This window comes from Mixophyes fleayi, chromosome 11 (genome assembly GCF_038048845.1).
Source record: "Mixophyes fleayi isolate aMixFle1 chromosome 11, aMixFle1.hap1, whole genome shotgun sequence".
Lineage (NCBI taxonomy): Eukaryota > Metazoa > Chordata > Amphibia > Anura > Limnodynastidae > Mixophyes > Mixophyes fleayi.
In genome coordinates, this window is record NC_134412.1 from 30,074,365 (window position 1) to 30,100,964 (window position 26,600).

The 26,600-nt window shown below is 40.7% G+C and overlaps 1 protein-coding gene across 7 annotated transcripts in view; it reads right to left on the reverse strand.

The window, feature by feature from the left end:
• LOC142107631 (galactoside alpha-(1,2)-fucosyltransferase 2-like) overlaps window positions 1–26,600 on the reverse strand; it is a 211,236-nt gene that overhangs the window by 109,931 nt on the left and 74,705 nt on the right. For 2 of the 7 annotated variants that reach the window (XM_075191169.1, XM_075191170.1), the window contains one exon: window positions 6,917–7,027. The exons of 4 other annotated variants lie outside the window; for them this stretch is intronic. In XM_075191169.1, coding sequence (XP_075047270.1) covers window positions 6,917–6,989 — 73 coding nt within the window. In that variant the 5' untranslated portion in view covers window positions 6,990–7,027. Of the gene's footprint in view, window positions 1–6,916; window positions 7,028–26,600 lie in introns of those variants that run through there. One more of the 7 variants, XM_075191179.1, reaches the window with a different exon arrangement.

Consider the following 26,600-nt stretch of genomic DNA (forward strand, 5'->3'; position numbering starts at 1 on the left):
ATAAAAAAAAAATTTTTTGGACCTAATTCTGTGCACTACAATTCTTTCAACATCCAACAAAATTGATACACATCTTGATGTTTATAGTAACGCCTATTTTAATTACACTTGTTGGAAAGATCATTCTGTTCTCACGGCTTAAATTAGAATAAACTATACAAGTAAAGATTTATTATTTTGTTTTTCTAGAGAGTCAAAAAACATGGATACCCAAGACACATTTTAGATCATATCTTAGCGAGGACAAAGGATATAGATAGCCGCATTCTGGTCAAGTATAAGAAAAAGGTAAATGAGAGTTAAAATACATTATGTCCATTTATTACAGGGTTTAATATATCAGGGAAGACCTTTAAAAAGATATATGGTAAACATTTTCCCATATTAATATTGGATAGTACATTGTCCCAATAAATTCTAAATAATTCCATTACTATATCTAAGCGAGCTAGAACTGCAAAATTGCATCTTTCATCCAGCTTTTTAAAAGGAAGAATCTACAAAACAATTCACATATAATTGGATAAAGAATGTTAGGGGATTTTTTTCCCTGCAATTACTGTAAAATTATTTCTGACATAGGATATAAGAATAAAGGGAAAATAATATAATTTATAAACTGTAATACAATATATGTGACTTATATGCTCAAGTGTGGGTGTGATTAGCAATATTTTGGAAAATGATGAGACAATTAAAAATTTGTATTCTATCACCTATTCATAACACTGAGGGGGTCATTGTGATAGTATCATTAATCAGATCCTGAAAGTTTCAAAATTAAGGCCATTGAACATATAGAATTAAGGAAAAAAGAGTTTTATTTACTTTTATTCTTCATATATGTCGTTAACATTTATTCTCAAGAATGTCATATATACATAATGTGTCCAGTATATGTTAATCATTATGCTCTTTACTACATTGGTAATAATCTTAATGTTACAAAGTGTTACAAAATATGCTCTAGTTGGATTGGTTCTAGGATGATTAATATGATAAAGGTTTTCTCCTAAGAAGGTTTGTTCCTGCTTTGGAGCATATGTTATTTGGTCTTCTACCTCTCATTACCTCCTCCACTCTCTCCTCCAAAACTTTTCCTGTACTGTCCCCCACCAGTAGAACTCCTTACCCTGCCGCACACGACTCTCCCCCAACCTACATACCTTCAAACCTCACCTCTTCATTCTCGCCTATCTATATTATGCTTGTAATTTATATAAATTGTCCCTGGTTAAAGTGTATATTACTATTGCTGTTAGAAAACTTACCTGCTCCACATTCTTGCTCACCGATCACTTCCGCCCGCACTTACATACAAACAGGCATCGCGACTCTTTGCGGTCATGTGACCATTGGCAGGGAATTTGAAATCCCCTCTGCTATTTCAGATGCACTCTGACACACTGCCTATGGCAGAACAACAGGTTTTCTGCCTAGCGTCTGGCCCTCCTTGTGTTCCTGCCTTTGTGTATTCTCCTGGTTTCCGGTGTATGACCTTTGGCTTGTTTTGACCCTACTTCTGAATATCCTTTCTGCTGACTGTGTTCCAGGGTATCCGACCCGGTTATCCATATTGACCACAGCTTCTGGATAGCCCTTGTGCTGACTGTTTTCCAGTGTATCCAACCCGGCTATCAAAATTGACCATGGCTTCTAGATATCCCTTGTGGTGACTGTGCTCGGATTCTCCTGTGTATGCTGTGTTGCTTCACCGCACTGTCCTGCTTACCTGTAGGGGTCCCGTCTGCCTTGCCTCGCTGCACTACACTACACTAACCGCTAACTTGAGTCTGCACTTCCCTGGTCCAGCCTTTGGTCTTTTTTTACTACTAACACCATCTGTCTATCACCTATCATGTCAGTGGGCTAACCTAAGGGCTGTGACCTGCGGACCTTCGGCAGCAAAATCCATCCTGCCTTGCGGTGGTTCTTGGTGAAGACCGGAGGGGTTCGTTATCGCTGACATCATCGCGATGTCCGTCAATAGAAATTTAATACAGCAATGTGGGGACCCCTAAGGTTAAGTGTTTAAACACTTGACCCGACATTGCCGGTTTAAATTCCTATTGACAGACGTCGCGATGAAGTCAGCCTGCAGTGCCGAACACTTGTTTAATCGGAATGACTTGCTGTCAACATGGTGCTTTCATGGGATATGTCCAACGTCGAGTTGAAGGTAAGTCTGTTTATTTTCACATCGGTTTTTCATAATTTCGGATTTTATTTGTAGGGCTTAAACATGTTGGGAATAGTGGTAATCGTAGAAACGATTACCACTGCCAAATTCTGGGCAGGTCTCATGGACTCCAGGGAGAGTAGGCCATTCAGCAGGCCGGGATCTCCCGGAGGGGAGGTGTAAACAGTTGGCAAGTATGATATTAATGCAGTGGGAAAAGATTCTGGTTTGCCAGTATTCACTGTGCATGTGTGGCCAAAAGTATGTGCCAGTGCAGATTGAAAAGCTAATTTCACCAGAGCTTTAACAACAGGCAATAGCTGCTTACACCATCTGAAAATGGCGTTAGTAACCAAGGGTAAGCTTTGGAAAAATAATCGCTTGTTGATCCCTGTTTGCTACAGGTCTTGTTGAATATATCTTCATTCATACCATTTGATCTAATGTTATGTGAATAAGTTTACAGTGTTTGGATGCCTTTTTTTTTTACTGTGTTTCGATATGAATTTGTAATAAACAGAATTATGCTGGAAATTTTTTTCTCCTTGATTATATATCTCCTCATAAAGGAAGAAAATCAGGGAGTTTTAACAACTGTACAATCAGGGATTCTATGTGCCTTCTATGAGTCATTAAGGCATTTGGTGCGTATCGTACGCAATTCCCTTCTGCGCATGCCCAGAACGAAGACACTCGGTCGTCAATGAAAGCAAGTCCGCTGCGTATGCCAATGCAAATGAGAGTTACGACAGCCTACTATTTCGGGGCGTGAATGGGGCGAGGAAGGGGCGTGTGCCCGTACTCGATGCACAATGTGGCTGTGCCAAACTGAAGCGAATGCAGCCACGTCAGAATGAAGCTCTGCGTTTGTGGAAGTTTCTTGTTTTTCTGCTGTATCTCTTGCACCAGCTAAGGGTCTAGTCTAAGTCCTGGGTCAGTATCGTATGCATGCTATAACATGTGTCTGCAATCAGGAGTAGCTGTAAAAATGTATTTTATGTACAGTAGATATTAGGACAGCCTAATAAATGTTGTTCAAAGGGAAAAAAAATTAAACCTTTTTTTTAGACAGTTTCCATTTCTAATCATAAATGACTATATTATTGACAGGTAACATGAATTGGTTTTTTTTTTTTCTGTGTGTTCTTTTGAGATTTCATATCCCACATACGTATTGTTCGCATCCTGCAGTGTCTGGTCTAGTACAGCAGAGTGAACCTACACCTATAGTCAACACCGCACGTATCTTGAGATCTGTTCGTTGCTGACTCCGGGAGTATCCAGAGCCGATTTACGAGCCGTTGCACTCAGTATGTGTGCCTTAATGACTCAGGCCCAGTATGTGTGCCTTAATGACTCAGGCCCAGTATGTGTGCCTTAATGACTCAGGCCCAGTATGTGTGCCTTAATGACTCAGGCCCAGTATGTGTGCCTTAATGACTCAGGCCCTATATGAGGAACTTCTATGAAAATTCTCTCCTGTAACTATCCCTACAACAGGGGATATCTATTTGCAAGGTGGTATTGGTGAATCTCCATAACCCTAAACACTACCAGGATGCTCTCTACACTCCTTTTAGCTACGTGAGTAGTTATTAAAAAGGTCTAATTTTAGTGTGTTTAATGGAATTACACTATCAAGCTTTTTATTTCCCTTTTATTTTATGTAAAATACTGGTGGGAGAACACGAGATATTCACCGTAAAGGATCCCTGGAATAAAGTGCGACAAGGAAACATACGAGGTGTTAATTCTATGGATTGTAACATCTAGTAACTAATTAGATCCTGTTACGTACATACCCAGAGTCAGGTGTGCCAACAGCATCTCCCATTCCAGTAAGTATATTCACAAGGGGAGCCAGGACTGAAAGAGGACTCTTCCATTTGTATATATTGTGGAATCTTTAAGAACATTACAGAAATGTATTGGACAATGTATTTTATTCTATAATTATATATTTTATATTTGTTTTTACTTTTATAATTTTTTGATAGTGTTTTGAAAGCGCCTTGCCTATTCCTTCTTTTTCTTGACTAATTAATCACAGTTAGGTGTGACTGTGTTAGGTTTGTGTGCAGGCTGCATTCCTGCGCCATTTGAACTTTATATATATATATATATATATATATATATATATATATAAATATATATATATATAATATATATATATATATATATATATATATATATATATATATATATATATATATAAATATATATATATATATATATATATATATATATATATATATATATATATATTTATATATTGTAATCTCTGGAGCTTTTGCCCAGTTAATTATCACCAGTCATCGCAACGATGACTATTTGGCTCCATTTGTTAAAAAATCGTGGACAGCGCGTCCGATAGGAGACTGTCCTGGAGCTGACATTACTCACCTCTCAACTTCGGCTCCTGACCATGCGCATGCGCATGCGTGACCGATCTTTACTGCAGGGGAGAGCAGGAAGGCTGAAGAGAGGGATCTGAAGATCCCTCTACCGCAATGCTCTTCCAATAAGGTACAATGGGATAACAGTATTAAAGTGGATCTGCTTTGGGAACAACAGCAACATTGTTGCAAGAATGTACAACAGCAAGTTGTGATCTTCACAGGTGATTTTCAACCATTCAACTGAAATCTCCAACTGTGAATTCAGATATATGAATGAGAAAAAAAAAAGTGCCCGCACTTCCCTTTAAAGTGTTGGCATAGATTTTTTTCACTTGAAATTTTACTTATTTATGTAAAACAACTTATAGTTAGAGGGCCTTTAGAAAGGAAATGGTTTTATTTGCTGCATCTGTTCGGTACATGTCAAGTAAAATAAAAATGTAATATGAATGACTATAAATAACTTTCAATTGCTCCCATCACACATACTTTCCTGTCATTATGCTTTACGAGAACTAGTAATAGAATCGGTTTCATTTTAGTATCTCTATACGCAGACACCATTTACGTGATCACTGTCTTATTTGTTTTAGAACAGGAATAACTACTCTGTGGTTCAGAAAGCTAGTTACCAGGTCTGACACAAAACAATGACTTTGTGTCAAAGAAAAATGCAGTAAACAGAAAAAAAATACAACATACAAGGAGGACAGGTGGTTCACATGTTATCTATTTATAAAGAGAGTAGAGACAAAGTTTTAGACTAAGTGAACCTTAGTGGTTTATCCGGCTAATAAAATGTATAAAATACAGAATAATACAATGAAGAAAATATATAAATAATCGTCCTAAAATGCAGTACAGCCTTATGTACTAATCATAAAAAGGGGGCTATCTCGTAGCTCCCATTCATGCCCTATTGTGGCAGAGTATCCAGTTTGTACATCCAAAACATTTTTCTTTGTCTAAGTTTTTCTGTAAATCCCCCCCTCCCACCTTAATCCAAGTTTAACCTGTTCAATGGCTTTAAAGTTCAATTGTTGCAGGTCTGATTTATGTTTTTGTATAAAATGTTTTAATGCAGAATGGCTTTAAATTGTATTCTTTATATTTCTAACATATGTTTGGAGCCCGTCAAGACATAAAATTTGTGAACGTGGGACCTCAACATAGATGTGCCTCACTCTTATATCTGGCAAGCGTAATAATTACCACCTTTTGCACTGGATCTAACCCCTCACTACTACACTACTAGGCGCTGTATTCCTTCTTCCTCTTTTTAGAATTACCCCCAATTTACCACCTGGTATATTGGAGACTGGCTGCCACCAATATATATATATATATATATATATATATATATATATATATATATATATACATACATACATTTACATAAGGGAGTGTGTCAAGGTGTATTACCACATGGACTATTGTTGATACCAAATACTGGGTTAAGCACCACATGACATCTACTTTTGCTTTGTGATATAGATATATATATATATATATATATATATATATATATATATATATATATGTAATGTTTCATATGATCCCCAAAGTTCTAAAGTCCTGAAAGACAGACAGGTAAATAATGGGTGCTGTTCAGTAATAATGGCGTACCCATAGACAAGGTCTAGCATTTATTCCTACAGTAATTTGTCATTTCTATACAATTTAAGGCAGAAGGGGGTGTCGAAGATATTACAGGGAAATACAGTTTGTATTTATACTGTGGTTGGAGTAAAAATTTAGATCCTTTTCTTTTATTACTCTCCCCCCAGCATGATTGGTTCACCCCTCGTACTGTTTCTGGTCATTGTCCCATGATCCAGTGACATACTTATCTAGCAGGAAAAAGATCTGTACTGCAAGAATCTGGCCGCCAGTCTCAAGTACACAGATCCTTGTAGGTGCTGCTATCCTACGCTGTCAACAACTGAGGGAGCAGTGTCTTTTACTCTAATGGTGATACACACTGCAAGAAAACTGCTGCTTGTATCGCATGTGATCATTTTCAGAGGAAGAGGAGAGACAAAGTGCCGGTATATAATAGTGGCAACATACAAATAGGTCACTTCTACTATGGAGACCAAAATTTTGGAATATGATATTCACATGCATTTACATGGCAACCCTGTCTTACCAAGAGCATGATACAGGCCAATGATGAAACAGAGTTCCAATCGACAGACATGCTGATTTTCACCCTCAATGGGGCTCACCAGTATAGGCTAGGCTTTTCTGCTATGCAGAAAAAAAGGCAAAAGACCAGTGATATACAATTATTAGGTATTTACAGTGGCACACATTAATGAAAGTATACAACAATTACCAGCAATGGGTTCCTTTATGTTGGTTTTATTGGTTTGGCACCCATTTTTCCAGATGGTCTGCCAAGTCAGCATCTAGATGCATTCCTTTCCTATGCATTTGGAAGACCCGTCTGCAGAGGAAGAAAAAAATACATCTGAAGAGGCACATTGCAAAAGTGTAACTGTCACACCGTAGGTCTAACCTCCTATCACTTTAGACCAACCCCTTTCATGGAATAAAACTTTTCAATATTTTGCAAAAATACTGCTTGATTTAGCCTAGGGATGGTCAAAATACCAATATTTTAATAACACCATGAAAACTTCTGTACTATGCAAACCTGCAGCATAGATCAGCAATGTTTTAACTGCCGCTGGTGCACACAACAATACAAGTGATTATTTCATACTGACCAACTTTTTAGATCTCCCCTTCAGGAGATCCCAGAGATAATTGGGACAGTGTTTAGTTTAAAAAATGTAAATACTAATTTAATTGTTTTAAAGGTTCCATAAGCCTTAAATACAAGGTGAAACATTGTTAAAATACAATAATATATATATATATATATATATATATATATTTATATATATATATATATATATATACACACAAGTTAACCCGTGCATGATACTCATGCATTCTAGTCAAATCAAGCCACTTAAGGTGTTAAAAAGGTTCTTGTCATGCATTTGGGGCTAGGCCAGGCCTCCTCAGGGGAAGAGCGTTACTTCCTGACGTAAGCGTCCACATGTCACCACCTCATCATTCTTCTCCATCACCTCATCCTTCATCTTCATCGCCACATCCTTAATCTCCATCGTCTTACTGTTCTAAAACCTCTCGATACACAACGTTTCTGCTAAACACATTATCGCTGTGCTCAATCAGTCTTCCTTGAAGGGCAGTATTCATAACCTGCACTTTCACATCACTGCTTCTCCGTACTCGTGAAAATGCGACATACAATTGTCCATGACCAAACACAGGCTCTGGTAAATAAATACCCACACGGTCAAGAGTTTGAGCCCTCAACTGGTAAATTTAGCCTTTACTACCCCACCCACGGGGGAAGGGGAGATGATGGAAGTTAACTGACTTCACTATTATAATTTTTTTGTCAAATAATGTCAGTATACCAAATTTCAGGTCAATTGGATGAGCCCTTTCTGAGAAAATAGTTTTTTCCACACACACACACACACACACACACACACAAACACACGCCGCTAGGCTTATATATATTAGATATATATGTAAAGTTTCCATAACTTTACATGAGCTTTTACATCACATATACCCTTTTTAGCCACTTCTAATAAGCTGCTGAATCTTTTCATAAATATTTCTAATCTGTAAAATAAACACTTTTATATAAAGTAATCTTCAATAGCAACTTTTTTTTAGCAATGGGTAAAGCTTATCTTCTCCATACCACTACTACTCTTTACCTTTTCTACATTTTTATTTCCTAAATATTTCCTATGGTGAATTATCTGTAACAAGTTGTATGCTTCCCTGTAAAATTGAGCAAGTGTACAAGCATGGCACCCGAGGGGGCTTCTTACCCCCCCTTCCCCAAACAGTTGCTTCATTATAGACTACCACTGCAGGACCCACAGTACTTTGTATAATGCACCCTAGAGACGGCCTAGTTACCTTCTTCAAGGCAGGGGTAAGTAGCTGAGACACGCTGCTTCCCACGTTTGTCGATTAAACCTCCCTTTTTATTACAGTCCAGAGCTATATCTATATTTTCTAATAAATTAATATTTATTGTGATATATATCATTAATGTAATACATTTCTTAATATCGCTATCGTATATTTGGGATATTTTTGTTATCACTCAAACTTTGTTTAGCTTAATTATGGCTTAAATGTATCATACGAGGAAGGAGACATTGGGGCATTGTGTCTTTACTACATCGAGCAATTTTTGTATGTTTCAAGATGTCTTTTACATTGGCCAAAGTGTAGGTAAAACAGCACTTCTCTACTGAAGGTACAACTGCCGATGCAAGATGTGTCCCATTCAAAGTATAGGATGAGAACAGGGGGTATATTTACTAAACTGCAGGTTTGAAAAAGTGGAGATGTTGCCTATAGCAACAAATCAGATTCTAGGTTTCATTTACTTAGTACATTCTAGAAAATGACAGCTAGAATTGAAAATTGGGAGAATAGTCATTTTCTGTAAATTTTTGTCAAGTGGCAAGAACACTGCTATCCTTCTGTTTCTGTGTGACAATGGCACTGAGCGATGGCACTGGAGAGTGACAAGAACACTGCTATCCCTGTTTCTGTGTGAGCAATGGCACTGAGCAATGTCACTGGAGAATGGAGAGTGACAAGAACACTGCTACCCCTGTTTCTGTGTGAGCAATGGCACTGAGCAATGGCACTGGAGAATGGAGAGTGACAAGAACACTGCTACCCCTGTTTCTGTGTGAGCATGGCACTGAGCAATGGCACTGGAGAATGGAGAGTGACAAGAACACTGCTACCCCTGTTTCTGTGTGAGCATGGCACTGAGCAATGGCACTGGAGACTGGAGAGTGACAAGAACACTGCTACCCCTGTTCCTGTGTGACAATGGCACTGAGCGATGGCACTGGAGAGTGACAAGAACACTGCTACCCCTGTTTCTGTGTGAGCAATGGCACTGGAGACTGGAGAGTGACAAGAACACTGCTACCCCTGTTTCTGTGCGAGCAATGGCACTGAGCAATGTCACTGGAGAATGGAGAGTGACAAGAACACTGCTACCCCTGTTTCTGTGTGAGCAATGGCACTGAGCAATGGCACTGGAGGCTGAAGAGTGACAAGATCACTGCTACCCCTGTTCCTGTGTGAGCAATGGCACTGAGCAATGGCACTGGAGACTGGAGAGTGACAAGAACACTGCTACCCCTGTTCCTGTGTGAGCAATGGCACTGAGCAATGGCACTGGAGACTGACCAGAACACTGCTACCCCTGTTTCTGTGTGAGCAATGGTACTGAGCAATGTCACTCTGTGTACTAACAATCACTCTTGCTCATGCTCAGCGAACCAAGAACCTCTCAGCTCTTCTTGATTCTTGGGCTGCTGGAAACTTCATTACTGCCACAGTGGTTCAAGAGTTTGCAATAATATATTATCTAGACTAATGGTAAATCCTTATTGGTATTAAATATATACTTCAAAATGTTTTGCCCTTCTGCTCCACGGGAGGTTTCTGTCCTCCCTGAGCTCACCTTAGGACACCTGCGTTACGGTTTGACAGGTGTACCGCCCCAGTCAAACTCCCCACCTGCCACAGCCCACGTAGCGGGTCTGAACTGGTACAAAATTCTAGTGTTACTTATAGCTGAAAACTTCTATACCTCCTTCCACAAAACCAGGAATGCCACTAAAATGTACCTTATTCACACCTTTATCTAATTTTAGTAATCTCCCTCATCAAACTGAAACTATTTTTCCCCTACGAGGCACACAGTGTTACCAAAGCGGTGTTTGTATTTTGTATATGTCCTAATTTAGTATTATGTATATTTTCTTGTACACAAATTCTCAATTCACATGTAGTGAGCAAGATAGATATAAATCTTTTCCTTTTATAGATCATAAAAGATATTAGATGAATACACATTATAAATGAAAATATTTATTTAAATATTGTGTTTATTTACCTCTATTTTATATATAACCAGATACACTTTTACTTTTGTGGTTGAACTTTCCAAGATAGCAGAGGATGATAGCAAATATTATTATTATTATAATTTATTTATAAGGCGCCTAAAAGATCTGCAGCGCCATACAAAGAGGTAGTAGACATTTAATAAGCATAATAGCATAACACAATTACATGTATACACTTCATTCTTATAATCCATGCAACTCAGCATTGTATGTTACATGCGTGTCAATGTGTAAAGCATGATGATACACCAGGCACCGTCATCATCTTGATGATGATTGCGGTTTTTTTAATGTCGTAAAACGATAAAATTAAATAATTACACATATTACCAGTATGCCCCCTCCCCCCCCTCCCCAAAACTGCTCCCTGCACAAGAGCTCATGGCCTTGCTGGTGGCGGTAATTTTTAGGGATGTGCACCGGCGACTTTTGAGGTCTCGTGTTTTGTGTTTTGGATCCGGATTTTCGTTATTTTTGAGGTTCGGATTTAAGGTATTGGATTCGGATTTTTTTTGAAAAAAACATAAAAAGTTTAAAAATCAAGTTTTTGGGCTTATTTTCACTCCTAGGCTATTATTAACCTCAATAACATTCAATAACAAGCATTTCCACTAATTTACAGTGTATTGTGAACACCTCACAATATAGTTATTAGTCCAAAACGTTGCAACAAGGTATCTTTCTGGACTGCGTAGAGGAGTGGGTCACCACAATATATATTAAAAACCCTGAACTTTTATGATTCGCACCAATAATTGTACCTGGACTGCGTAGAGGAGTGGGTCACCACAATATCTTAAAAACCCTGAACTTTTATGATTCGCACCAATAATTGTACCTGGACTGCGTAGAGGAGTGGGTCACCACAATATATTAAAAACCCTGAACTTTTATGATTCGCACCAATAATTGTACCTGGACTGCGTAGAGGAGTGGGTCACCACAATATATTAAAAACCCTGAACTTTTATGATTCGCACCAATAATTGTACCTGGACTGCGTAGAGGAGTGGGTCACCACAATATCTTAAAAACCCTGAACTTTTATGATTCGCACCAATAATTGTACCTGGACTGCGTAGAGGAGTGAGTCACCACAATATATTAAAAACCCTGAACTTTTATGATTCGCACCAATAATTGTACCTGGACTGCGTAGAGGAGTGGGTCACCACAATATATTAAAAACCCTGAACTTTTATGATTCGCACCAATAATTGTACCTGGACTGCGTAGAGGAGTGGGTCACCACAATATATTAAAAACCCTGAACTTTTATGATTCGCACCAATAATTGTACCTGGACTGCGTAGAGGAGTGGGTCACCACAATATCTTAAAAACCCTGAACTTTTATGATTCGCACCAATAATTGTACCTGGACTGCGTAGAGGAGTGGGTCACCACAATATCTTAAAAACCCTGAACTTTTATGATTCGCACCAATAATTGTACCTGGACTGCGTAGAGGAGTGGGTCACCACAATATCTTAAAAACCCTGAACTTTTATGATTCGCACCAATAATTGTACTTGGACTGCGTAGAGGAGTGGGTCACCACAATATATTAAAAACCCTGAACTTTTATGATTCGCACCAATAATTGTACCTGGACTGCGTAGAGGAGTGGGTCACCACAATATATTAAAAACCCTGAACTTTTATGATTCGCACCAATAATTGTACCTGGACTGCGTAGAGGAGTGGGCACTGGGCACCACAATAAAATATATAAAAAACCTTCAACAGATCTGCATTACACTACACATACGGCTGCTCCTCCATCCTCTCCATCATATACATGTTGGAGTTTTAGCGTGTGACAACCTCTTGTTTTTGATAATGTCAGTGCATTTGGAATATTTTTCAATTTGCCCCACACCACTGAATGTACTTTATCTATGATACGCAATACGCATCTATCTATCTTGACTGCGTAGTGTGGTGGCCCCGGTACACAATTTGGTACCGAGGCCACAATATAATTAAAAAACCCTCCACGTGTCTGAATTCCACCAAACAAGTATCTGGACTGCATAGTGGGGTGGCCCCGGTACCCAATTTGATACCTGGGCCACAATACCTCCTCCAAACATGCTACAGACAATTCGTCATTGAGAGACCCCAGACAGACAGGGTCGAAGTGTTATTGTTTGACTTTGTAAACCCAAAAAAATGTCCCTGTTGCACATAGTCGTGCAATGAAGACTGACTTTTTCATTTAAAGGCACGATCTTTAAAGTGTAGTGTTTGTAAGTCTAAGTCATATTATACTTTTGGTAAAATTGGTTTATTTTGTTCCTCTTTATGGTAATTAATTAGTAATAGAATTAAAGTAGGAAATAGAATTAAATAGAATTAAAGTAGGAAATAGAGTGGTATAGAGTTGTAGTGTGGTATAGATAGAGTGGTCCACACAATATAATAATAAAACCCTCAACTGGTCTGAATTCCACCAAACAAGTATCTTGACTGCGTAGTGTGGTGGCCCCGGTACACAATTTGGTACCGGGGCCACAATACCTCCTCCAAACATGCTACAGACAATTCGTCATTGAGAGACCCCAGACAGACAGGGTCGAAGTGTTATTGTTTGACTTTGTAAACCCAAAAAAATGTCCCTGTTGCACATAGTCGTGCAATGAAGACTGACTTTTTCATTTAAAGGCACGATCTTTAAAGTGTAGTGTTTGTAAGTCTAAGTCATATTATACTTTTGGTAAAATTGGTTTATTTTGTTCCTCTTTATGGTAATTAATTAGTAATAGAATTAAAGTAGGAAATAGAATTAAATAGAATTAAAGTAGGAAATAGAGTGGTATAGAGTTGTAGTGTGGTATAGATAGAGTGGTCCACACAATATAATAATAAAACCCTCAACTGGTCTGAATTCCACCAAACAAGTATCTTGACTGCGTAGTGTGGTGGCCCCGGTACACAATTTGGTACCGAGGCCACAATATAATTAAAAAACCCTCCATGTGTCGGAATTCCACCAAACAAGTATCTGGACTGCATAGTGGGGTGGCCCCGGTACCCAATTTGATACCGGGGCCACAATACCTCCTCCAAACATGCTACAGACAATTCGTCATTGAGAGACCCCAGACAGACAGGGTCGAAGTGTTATTGTTTGACTTTGTAAACCCAAAAAAATGTCCCTGTTGCACTTGCACATAGTCGTGCAATGAAGACTGACTTTTTCATTTAAAGGCACGATCTTTAAAGTGTCAGAAAGAGAGAGAAGACACAGGAGAGGAGAGTTGTAGCTGGGGACCTGGGGTGGAAGCTCCCAGGCTCCCCCAGCATTGCCTGGAAGTCTGAGCGTGGTGACTGAGCCAGGGCAAGGAATGTGTGCCCTGGATGAGGGGGAGAACTCCATGCCACTATAGTGAACCCAAGAGAGAGGGGGACACTGCACATGGAAGAGGCCCTGGAGTGAGGGCTGCTACAAGAGGCATGGTAGTTGTAGTGTCAGATCCTGAGGCTGAGAGTACACAGAGTGACGTGTCAGAGCACAGGAGACATTATCCCCGCAGAGGAGGGATGAGCTGCAGTTGAGAGGTATGTTGACGAAATAGGACATGCACACTTTAACAAACCAATCATTTCAGCGACAGGGCCTACCAAACAACTTTGGCTGAAATGATTGGTTTGTTTGGGCCCCCACACCAAAAAAGCTATTCATCTCTCCCTGTACAGACTAAACAGGCTCTACTGAGGCAAGATGTCGTCCTCATCCTCAACCTCTGATTCCTCTCCCCCTACAGTGTGTACTTCCTCCTCATCACACATTATCAATTCGTCCCCGCTGGACTCCACAACCACAGGTCCCTCTGTAGTATCTGGAGGGCAGTGCTGTACTTCATTGAGGAATTGATTATTCATTTTTATAAACATCATTTTTTCAACGTTGTGAGGAAGCAACCTCCTTCGCCGCTCACTGACCAGGTTCCCCGCTGCACTAAAAACTCTTTCCGAGTACACACTGGAGGGGGGACAACTCAGGTAAAATAGAGCCAGTTTGTACAGGGGCTTCCAAACTGCCTTTTTTTCCTGCCAGTAACAATATGGACTGTCTGACATGTCTACTTGGATGGTGTCAGCAAAGTAATCATCCACAATTTTTTCTATTGTCACAGCATCCAATGCAGCGAGAGTAGACATGTCTGCAATGGTTGGCAGGTCCTTCAGTCCGGACCAGATGTTATCAGCATCCCCGCCAGTGCCTCTTTTGGGAAAACTGAGCTTTTTCCTCGCAGCCATAGATGTGGAAGAAAATGAGGGTGGAGCTGTTGGCATGTCACGGTCCTCTTCAGAGGACAATCTCCTGACCAGCAGGTCTTTGCACCGCTGTAGACTTGTGTCCGCCGGAAACAGAGACACAACATACGCTTTAAACCGAGGATCGAGCACGGTGGCCAGAATGTATTCCTCTGACTTTAAAAGAGTGACCACCCTCGGATCCTGGCAAAGCGTACGAAGGGCTACATCCACAAGAGCTACATGCTTGCTGTAATCGCAATGGCTTACCAGCTCCTCCCTCACTTTCTCCAGCTGCTTCTGCAACAGCCTGATCAGGGGAATGACCTGACTCAAGCTGGCAGTGTCGGAACTGACTTCTCGTGTGGCAAGTTCAAATGGCTGCAGAACCTTGCACAACACGGAAATCAGTCTCCACTGCGCTTGACTCAGGCGCATCCCCACTCCTTTGCCTATGTCGTAGGTGGCTGTGTAGGCCTGAATGGCCTTTTGCTGCTCCTCCATCCTCTGCAGCATATAGAGGGTGGAGTTCCAGCGCGTCACAACCTCTTGTTTGAGGTGATGGCAGGGCAGGTTCATGCTTTTTTGATGTGCCTCTAGTCTGCGGTAGGCACTGGCTGAATGCCGAAAGTGTCCAGCAATTTTGCGCGCCACCGCAAGCATCTCCTGCACACCCCTGTCACTCTTGAGGTAATGCTGCACCACCAAATTAATGGTGTGGGCAAAACATGGGACGTGCTGGAAATTGCCCATATTTAATGCCCGCACAATGTTACTGGCATTGTCTGACACCACAAATCCCCATGAGAGTCTAAGTGGGGTAAGCCACTGGGAGATAATTTCCCTCATTTTCTCTAATATGTTGTCAGCGTTGTGCCTCTTATTAAAGCCTGTAATGCACAATGTTGCCTGTCTTTGCATGAGCAGCCATTTTGTAGATGCTGCTACTGATGCAGCTGTTGCTGTTGCTGCGGAAAGGGATGCATCTACCCAGTGGGCTGTCACAGTCATATAGTCCTTCGTTTGCCCAGAACCACTTGTCCACATGTCCGTGGTTAAGTGGACAGTGGGTACAACCGCATTTTTAAGAGCACTGAGGACACTTGATCGTACTTCTCTGTACATTTTTGGTATCGCCTGCCTAGTGAAGTGGAATCTCGAGGGGATTTGGTACCGGGGACACAATACCTCCATCAACCCTCTAAATCCCACTCCACTGATGGCGGACACCGGGCGCACGTCTAACACCAACATTGCAGTTACAGCCGCAGTTATACGCTTTGCAATAGGGTGACTACTATCGTATTTTGTGGTCATGGCAAACGACTGTTGGACGGTCAATTGTTTTGTGAAAGACTTAGCGGTCTTACGACTTCCCCTCTGGGAAGATGACCGACTAACAGCAGCAACAGCAGCAGTGGCAGTAGTAGGCGTACCGCTGCAGGATTCCTCGGATGAATCCCGTATTGAGGAGGACTCAGTCTGGCTGCTGACTTGGGCTGCAGGACTGAATCTGATGGAGATTGTGGAGGAAGTTGACGAGGAGGGTGTTGCTGGTGTGTATCCAACTGGACCACGGGATTTAGGTGTCCCTGTACCGATGAGGGTCCTAGCCCCAGTTCCTGAACTAACCACTGAACTATGAAGGTTATTCAGGTGACGTATAAGGGAGGATGTTCCTAGGTGGGCAAGATCCTTACCCCTGCTTATTTGAGCTTTACATAAGCTACATATGGCCATACATTGGTTGTCTGGATTTGGATAAAAATAACTCCAGACCGAAGAGGTGCATTTTTTGGTCTTCTGACCAGGCATGACGATGGGCTTTTTCATCCCATGGACATCAGCTTTTTCCCCCCCTGGTGCCTCATTTACAATAACCACATCACCATCCTCATCATCAAGTTCCTCCACAGCGCCAGCTACATCATCAATAGCCTCCTCCCGAGCCACCTCTTCCCGTACAGTGATGGGAAGGTCAGGCTTGACAACCACCAACACCCTTGGACTCGCCTTGGGGATTTGTGATAATTTCTCTTTAGAAGGCAGAGTTGTTTGCTGTTTTGTTGCTGACAGCATAACTCTCTTCAATTTTTTGTAGGGGGGGGGAGGAGGAGGAGGGCTAAGATCCGTGGGTGAAGCTGAACCACTAGTCATGAACACGGGCCAGGGCCTAAGCCGTTCCTTGCCACTCCGTGTCATAAATGGCATATTGGCAACTTTACGTTTCTCCTCAGATGATTTTAAGTTTCTCTTTTTGCTACTTTTTCTTAACTTGGGCTTTTTGGATTTTACATGCCCGGTACTACGAGATTGGGCATCGGGCTTGGAAGACGACGTTGATGGCATTTCATCGTCTATGTCATGACTAGTGGCAGCAGCTTCAGCATTAGGAGGAAGTGGGTCTTGATCTTTCCCTACTTTATCCTCCAAATTTTTGGTCTCCATTATATGTAGCACAAGATACTGCAGAATGTGTGAACTTGGTAATATTGCAGTACCAATGGACTTATACTGCTGGATTGGTTTTGCAAAATTGGTTAAAATTATTATATATTTTTTTTTTTTAAATTTTTTATTTTTTTTTACTTTTTTTAAATTTTTAAAAAACTTGGGAATAGTGGGGAAAAAACTATGCCCTTAGAAGCACAGAGCACAGGACACAGCACCACTGGACTGAACAGGACACGGCACAGGACCCAGCAGCACTACGGAACTCAGCAGGACAGAGCACAGGACACAGCACCACTGGACTGATACTGCAGAATGTGTGAACTTGGTAATATTGCAGTACCAATGGACTTATACTGCTGGATTGGTTTTGCAAATTTGGTTATAATTATTATATATTTTTTTTTTTTAAATTTTTTATTTTTTTTTACTTTTTTTAAATTTTTAAAAAACTTGGGAATAGTGGGGAAAAAACTATGCCCTTAGAAGCACAGAGCACAGGACACAGCACCACTGGACTGAACAGGACACGGCACAGGACCCAGCAGCACTACGGAACTCAGCAGGACAGAGCACAGGACACAGCACCACTGGACTGATACTGCAGAATGTGTGAACTTGGTAATATTGCAGTACCAATGGACTTATACTGCTGGATTGGTTTTGCAAATTTGGTTATAATTATTATATATTTTTTTTTTTTTTAAATTTTTTATTTTTTTTTACTTTTTTTTTATTTTTTAAAAACTTGGGAATAATGGGGAAATAACTATGCCCTTAGAAGCACAGAGCACAGGACACAGCACCACTGGACTGAACAGGACACGGCACAGGACCCAGCAGCACTACGGAACTCAGCAGGACAGAGCACAGGACACAGCACCACTGGACTGATACTGCAGAATGTGTGAACTTGGTAATATTGCAGTACCAATGGACTTATACTGCTGGATTGGTTTTGCAAATTTGGTTATAATTATTATATATTTTTTTTTTTTTTAAATTTTTTATTTTTTTTTACTTTTTTTTTATTTTTTAAAAACTTGGGAATAATGGGGAAATAACTATGCCCTTAGAAGCACAGAGCACAGGACTGATACTGCAGAATGTGTGAACTTGGTAATATTGCAGTACCAATGGACTTATACTGCTGGATTGGTTTTGCACATTTGGTTATAATTATATATATTTTTTTTAATTTCTAATTTTTTATTTTTTTTTACTTTTCTTTTATTTTTTAAAAACTTGGGAATAATGGGGAAATAACTATGCCCTTAGAAGCACAGAGCACAGGACACAGCACCACTGGACTGAACAGGACACGGCACAGGACCCAGCAGCACTACGGAACTCAGCAGGACAGAGCACAGGACACAGCACCACTGGACTGATACTGCAGAATGTGTGAACTTGGTAATATTGCAGTACCAATGGACTTATACTGCTGGATTGGTTTTGCAAATTTGGTTATAATTATTATATATTTTTTTTTTTTTTAAATTTTTTATTTTTTTTTACTTTTTTTTTATTTTTTAAAAACTTGGGAATAATGGGGAAATAACTATGCCCTTAGAAGCACAGAGCACAGGACACAGCACCACTGGACTGAACAGGACACGGCACAGGACCCAGCAGCACTACGGAACTCAGCAGGACAGAGCACAGGACACAGCACCACTGGACTGATACTGCAGAATGTGTGAACTTGGTAATATTGCAGTACCAATGGACTTATACTGCTGGATTGGTTTTGCACATTTGGTTATAATTATATATATTTTTTTTAATTTCTAATTTTTTATTTTTTTTTACTTTTCTTTTATTTTTTAAAAACTTGGGAATAATGGGGAAATAACTATGCCCTTAGAAGCACAGAGCACAGGACACAGCACCACTGGACTGAACAGGACACAGCACAGGACCCAGCAGCACCACTGACCACAGAAGGACAGAGCACAGCACACAGCACCACTGGACTGATACTGCAGAACACAGCACAGCACAGCACAGCACAGCACAGCACTGCACAGCACAGCACAGCACAGCACTGCACAGCACTAAACAGCACAGAACTAAACAGCACAGAACTAAACAGCACAGAACTAAACAGCACAGAACTAAACAGCACAGAGGACCACCTAACACACCCTCCCTCTACCCTGATCAATGCCCGAGTGAAGATGGCGGCGACTAGCGGGGAATTTATAGGATCCGAGTATCGCGAGATCCGACAACGGGATTATGAGTCAGAGCCTCAGTTTCACTTTTGAATTTGGCGCCAATACCCGGATCTGTCTCGGATCCGACTCGGATCCGCAACGTTCGGGTGGGCTCGGATTTCAGAAATCCGAGTGCGCTCATCCCTAGTAATTTTGGGGTATGAACAGTGTGTGGTTCCCCCAAAAAAGACGCAATCGAAACTAGGCTGTGACAGGTTGGAGTGGGGTAATAAAAATGTTTAAAGATAGATATCAACATTTCAGATGACACTTTATTATATGTAAGTATATTAGGCTGCCTGATGCAATGACACAAATGGCACATCAAGCTATATTGGGTCCATGTGAATGATCGTGGGTATATACCTGGGGTGCACAACCTGTTTTGGTGCATGGGCCACATTGAGCGATAGCACACATTGGAAAGGGCCAAAATAAAATATTACTTGATTAACGATGCAAAATAAATAGAATTTACTACAGAAAAGAGAAAGCTCTTTGCAGTTATATCATACTGCAGTTACGCTATCAGTCTTGTTCACGAGACCCTATAGGACACAAGTGTGTGCAAAGCAGCGGTGCGTGGCCATCCCATGTTTAGTGGCTGTGATTACATTACATAGGGAGCGAGCCAACCTTGTCCCTTCTAGGATACTGGGCCTCTCTCACCACTGCAGTAGAACATTCACTCACCTCTGCATTTTCACTTCCCACCTCTTACCCCCTCCATCTAGCACATTACCCTGTCACTTCTGTATTAACATATTTCGCCTCTACCCATGTAGCAACACATTCTCCCCTCTCCTTGTTGTAGCAACACATTCTCAGTTCACACTCTCTGTAACAGCACATCCTCCCATTACTGTATTTCTGTAGTAACACAAATTACACCTCATCGCTGTGGCTACACTAACCCTGTAAATAACATAAATTCCCCCTGCAGCAACACATTCTCCCTCTTTACCCCCCCCCCTCCCCCTTAGCAGTACATCCCCCCATCACTTCTGTAGTAACACATCCAACCTCACCTCTTTTTTATATTTTAAAGAATGGTTTATTAATGGCATCAAGTGAATACAATCAAGAAACAAGAAAACAACATATCCAGAGGATAAACAGATGCAAGAAAGTAAGCAATATTTGCTTATGAATGTAAATATACAATAAATGAAGGGAAAAATTAACATTAGGATGTCTGTTTTTTGTATAATGGAAAGGACAAGGGAAGAATAACACAGGAGGTGGGAGGGGGGGTTCCTCTTGAACTAGGCAACTCATTAGTAGTAACAGATTCTAAGGGGTATATTTACTAAACTGCAGGTTTGAAAAAGTGGAGATGTTGCCTATAGCAACCAATCAGATTCTAGCTGTCATTTATTTAGTACATTCCACAACATCTCTACTTTTTCAAACCCACAGTTTAGTAAATATACCCCTAATTGAGAAAAGTCTGAAGCTGTTGTGCTAAAAGAGTAGGATGGTAAATGATTTAATTGAAATCAAATTGGCCAAGTTTTGTAGAAGGAGCAGATGAATTCCTTGATATACTGGTCATATATGTTCCATATTTCTTTACTTTGCTGCAATTGTTGTTGGATTTGTTATTTTTCCAAGAGGCATCTATGAAGTAGGTAACTGGACTAATTACATGTCTAATAAATTTATTTAAGTGTTTAGGGATGCCAGGAATAGGTAGCGGAAGTAAACTATACCATATGCCATATGTTAAGCTTGCTGGATAGTATTTTAGAATTGTAGCTGCTCTGGTGGATGGACCAAAATATGCCCTGTCTCGAATTTAATTAAAGAGATCTGTGAGCCTCCGTGTGAGAATACCGCTAGTATGGTAGAGGGCAGAGGATCCATTAGGGCCTGAAATGGGCTTGGTTTTCATTGGACGAATGGTTGTCAACATTTATTCCTCTGTTATTAGAACATTAAGGGCTTCAATGGGTCCATTTAAGAAAGTTACAGCTAATAAGAAAATCGTTCATATTACTCTGCAAGTCTTGGGGAAACCCTCATGTTCCTACAGATTATAACATTTACTATAAAAGGATCAGAATTCTTCTGTGATTTTCCGGGAATCATAAATTAGATAACCTTGTGGATTTTTAATCGTCCCAATGTTCTTGTATTTTCACCACTGACAAAGTCTGCTGTCTGCTAGGGAGTCTACTTTGTTACTCTTTATGCAAAACTTTTGGTTCAGCCACTTAAATGTCTATGCATTTCCTTTGAGAATGATGATTAATGCCTCAACACTGCGGTTCCCAAAGTGTGCACCACGGCTCCCAGGGGCGGCGCTGTCACAGGGGTGCCGCGGCCAGGTAGAGAGAAAAAAAAACGTACCAATCCGGCGGTGCCTGGGACCCAGCGTCCTCCATCCTCGCTTCTCACTGAATGCCGGACGTGATGTCATCACACTCGACATTCAGTGACAAGCGGTAGGAGAGAGGAGGATGCTGGATCCCAAGCACCGCCGGATTGGTAAGTTGTTTTTTTTTTTTTTCCTCTTCCTGGCCCCTGCGATGCAGAGGGGGCACAGAGTGTGAGAGGAGGATGCAGAGGGGGTACAGAGTGTGAGAGGAGGATGCAGAGGGGGTACAGAGTGTAAGAGGAGGATGCAGAGGGGGCACAGAGTGTGAGAAGAGGATGCTGTATAGGACAGTGCAGCTATAGCGACCACTTAGTTAGCGCAGTGGGGGGTTTCTGGAGACTCAGAAACCCCCCCTGCGTGCGCCACTGGTGTGAGACCTCAATATAAATCGAATTGGCAGCATGATCATCCTGGACAATAGGACAATGATAGCTCTTCCACCGTTTTGAATCAATGAAGAGGTATTCTAGTATCCAGGAATAAACTCTAAGGGGGCCAGAGTAAAAGGTATATTTCCTAGCTTCCTCATGTACCAGCCGCCAGGATTCAACAAGTGATTGTTCTCTAAGGATGGAGGTCATTATTTTTAGGAGAACCATGAATGGGAATCTATTGAGGGGAAAACCTATTTGACAAGGATGGGATTTTGGACCATATTAAAATCCCCTTAAAGTACAATATGGACATCTATATATTTAAGTGAAGAAGAAAGAAAAGTTTTCCCATATTTGGTTCATAACATGAGGCCAAGGTTATTTGCATAGTACAAAGCGAGTGCACTACAATAACAAATCTCTACTCTGGATCAATGTTAATTTGGGGCACAATTGTTATGAATCAAATTTGCAATACCCTTACATCTGGCATTTACAGAGGAGAAAAGAGTCTGGGAGAAAAGTTTACTTTAAAGCACAGAATATGGAGGGTTGAAAAAAGTTTCATGCAAAAAAACAATGTCATACCGATATAAGTAAATATAACTTTAACTTGCCTTGAAAGCCAATGTCATTTTAAATTTCCCCGAATATTGGCGACTTTGCAGAATCCGCTGCTTAATACATTTACCTCCAGGAAAGCTTTGGAAAGCTGAGTTATCTATAGATTACAGGACATTCTTAATTCTTTTATTATCTCTTTATGCCCTGTTTTTGAGGTTGGGTTTTCAGCTATAGCGAATATGTCTGAATGAAGAGGGCAGACAGGTCATGGTCCATGTTGTGTCTTACAAACTCTGTCCATCTTAAATTCCAAAGATCCGTCAGAACTCCTGGAGCGCTGCAATAGAAATGTTGTTTTGATGTCTTGGAATAAGTTAGCAATCAGACCTTGAAGTCCTGGGGAGATATTTTCTACTGCTGATGGTTCCAGGCAGAGAGATCTTTAGGACTATGTGCTATCATAATCACCATTTATTAATATAGCGCCTCTAATTCTGCAGCACTGTACAGAGAACTCACTCAGATCAGTCCCTGCCCCATTGAAGCTTACAGTCTAAATTTCCTAACACACACACACACACACACACAGACAGACTAGGTTCAACTTGTTAGCAGCCAATTTAGCTACCAGTATGTTTTTGGAGTGTGGGAGGAAACCAGGGGAAACCCACGCAAACACAGGAAGAATATACAAACTCCTCACAGATAAGCTATGAGCGGATTATTTCTATCCGAAACAATCTGTTTTTTTGCTTCTTGAGGCCATAGTATTAAAATGAAAGTTTTGTGAAAAATGGAATAAAAGACTAAACTTGTTAGAAGCTGGAAACCGGTAAATATTTTTAGAGAATCAGGGAGACATCACATGACTACCTGTGTGAATGTTTAAAATTGCTTCAATGAAAATGACCCGGGCACCAGGAACTCACAATAATTAGAGATGCACTAACATGTTTGGCTGTGGTGATAGTGGTTGTCAAGTGTGTGTGTGCTATCAACATGGGGTCCTCCACCTAGAAAATCTAGAAGGAGTTGTATGATCTTCCTCCTTGTGGTGCACCAGGGATGGATTACTCTCCAGGAGTGGTCTGGCGTATAGGTCTCAGTTGGGGTCTCCAGAACTCAGTCAGGTGCTCAATCAGACTCCCAAAGGCGAGGGGACCCCCCAAAATTTGTTGGCAAAATTTTGGTGATACAACAAAACGGATGTCCTGAAAAACAGGATTGTGTCTGCATACTGTCAAGCCACACACCCCACTTAGGGCTAGATTTACTAAGCTGCGGGTGTGAAAAAGTGGGGATGTTGCCTATAGCAACCAATCAGATTCTAGCTTTCATTTATTTAGAACCTTCTACCAAATGACAGCTAGAATCTGATTGGTTGCTATAGGCAACATCCCCACTTTTTCAAACCCGCAGCTTAGTAAATCTAGCCCTTAATCTCTTTAGTCACACATTCGCTTCCCCCCATAACACACTCAGTATACACATCTCAAGTATATCATGGACAAAGAAATGCTTTTTTCCATGTTTCACAAATTAAATATGTACATTTTTGTAATATAAAAAAATATTATAATTTTTCATTATAGTGCATATACAATGTCTTTACATTTAAGCTACAATAAATACATCATTTTTAAACCTAGAATGTGTGCCAATTTATACATTTTCTGCAGTGTACTTTGCTGCATATGGCAAGCTAGTATATATTTTTGGTGTCATGCACCACTCATTTAACATTTTAATTTGATAAGAATAATAATACAAAACATTTATAATGCATACTTTAACGTGTTTTCTGTTTTTTTTTTTCTTTTATACTATTTGAAATAATTTTTAAGGACATGGATTATGTCCCCAAAGCGATTCTTGATTTATTCTTTATTTGGTCTGCAGGTTATTGTCACTCTACTATGTTGATTGAGCTGAAACAATTTTTGAACAATAACAATTTTTCAATAATGAAAATTAGGGACATTTCAAGGGATAAAATCCATAAAACTTTGGACTGTTTATAGAAAAATAGGGACTGTTAGAAACTCTGATAGTACATTTTAAACCAGTGAGATTATCACATTCAACGCTGCTTGGGAAGGGTGTAGGTCCCAACAATACCCGTGGGAAGGTACCAGGTGTTATCATAATTACTTTAATTATATGTATAAGTGAAAGATTTAATTGTGCAGTGTTTGGAATGAATCCACCACCGACAGCAGACGGGTTGTTTCCAGCTGGTGTTAAACACAACAATGTGCTTATATTTGGTATTTACAGAAAATCTGCAAAATATATGTGCAAATTCAAATACATCCAGTTATAAATGTGATCGGTATACAGGGCCGGATTAAGGGAATGGAGGCCCCTGGGCTAAGGGGCCCTCCATTCCCCGCGAGGCCCCCAATGTGAGCCGTCCGCCGCCCCCACCCCCCGCGAGGACCCCCCCAAGCACTTACCTGTCAGTGCAGTCCTCCGTGCCGGCGCGCTGTAAGCTCCTTACTGAGGAGATCTCGCGAGAGTTTGAACTCTCGCGAGATATCCTCAGTAAGCAGACTACAGCGCGCCGGCACGGAGGACTGCACTGACAGTACTCAGCAGCATCGATCGGGCCGGGGGCGCCCCCGCCCCCGACCGATCAATAATGCTGCTGAGGAGTTTGAAGGGCCCCCTGGATGCCCGAGGCCCCTGGGCTATAGCCCAGTTAGACCTCGGGTTAATCCGGCCCTGTCGGTATATAAAGCAATGTCTAAAATCCAGTCCTTCCTGTGTTAGCCCAGAACTATTGTTGTCACAAATCTGAGATACTGCAGCTACTGGACCCTGTTTTCCTAGTACTTAACTGGTATCTTTTTTTTTTTGTTTACAGAGCAGTAGAGCTTGCAAACTAATCCAGGACAGGTGGTTGTATTAATCAAATATGCAAAGTGCACTATTCCTTTACTGCACCATATATATTTTCGGTGGTAATCGTTAACACGATTACCACAATTACAACACCCACCTGGCCTTCAAAAAAAACCCTAAAGTATTAAAAAGCAATGTCAATATTAATAGACTTACCTGAATAGCGACTGTCTACATCACCGATGTTGCAGAATGCTGACCGCAAGTGATTGATTTGGAATGAAGAACTGTCCGGCACTACAGTTTACTGTCATCGCGACTTCTATTAAAGTTAATTTAAAGTGGCAATGTCGGGTTAAGTGTTTAAACACTTAACCTGCGGGGTTCCGAAATTGCCACTTTAAATTAACTTTAATAGAAGTCGCGATGACAGTAAACTGTAGTGCTGGACAGGTCTTCATTTGAAATCATTTACAGTCAGCATTCTGCAACATCGGTGATGTAGACAGTCGCTTTTCAGATAAGTCTATTAATATTGACATCGCTTTTTCATACTTTCGCTTTTTTTTTGTAGGTCAGGTGGATGTTGGATTTTTCTCAACCGAAAAACCGTACCCCTGAATAATATTAAGTATACATTACTAGACATGTAAACATTCCAAGTTGGAAAAAATGTAATTTTTAGTGTGTGAAGTAAAGCTTTGGTCATAGCATGTCCTTGTAAAGTGGGTGTGGCCTAATTGGTTTGGTTATACATTGGAGGCCTGGTCAGAGCCCGTTCCCTGATAGTATTTGATTAGACCCATTGCCTGGGGGCTACAGGAATCAGTCCCTGGGGGCAAGTGAAATTTAGCTTGGCGTGTATACAGCTCATTCCTGGTGACCACTATACAATGAAGAGCAGTGCCGTAACTAGAGATTTT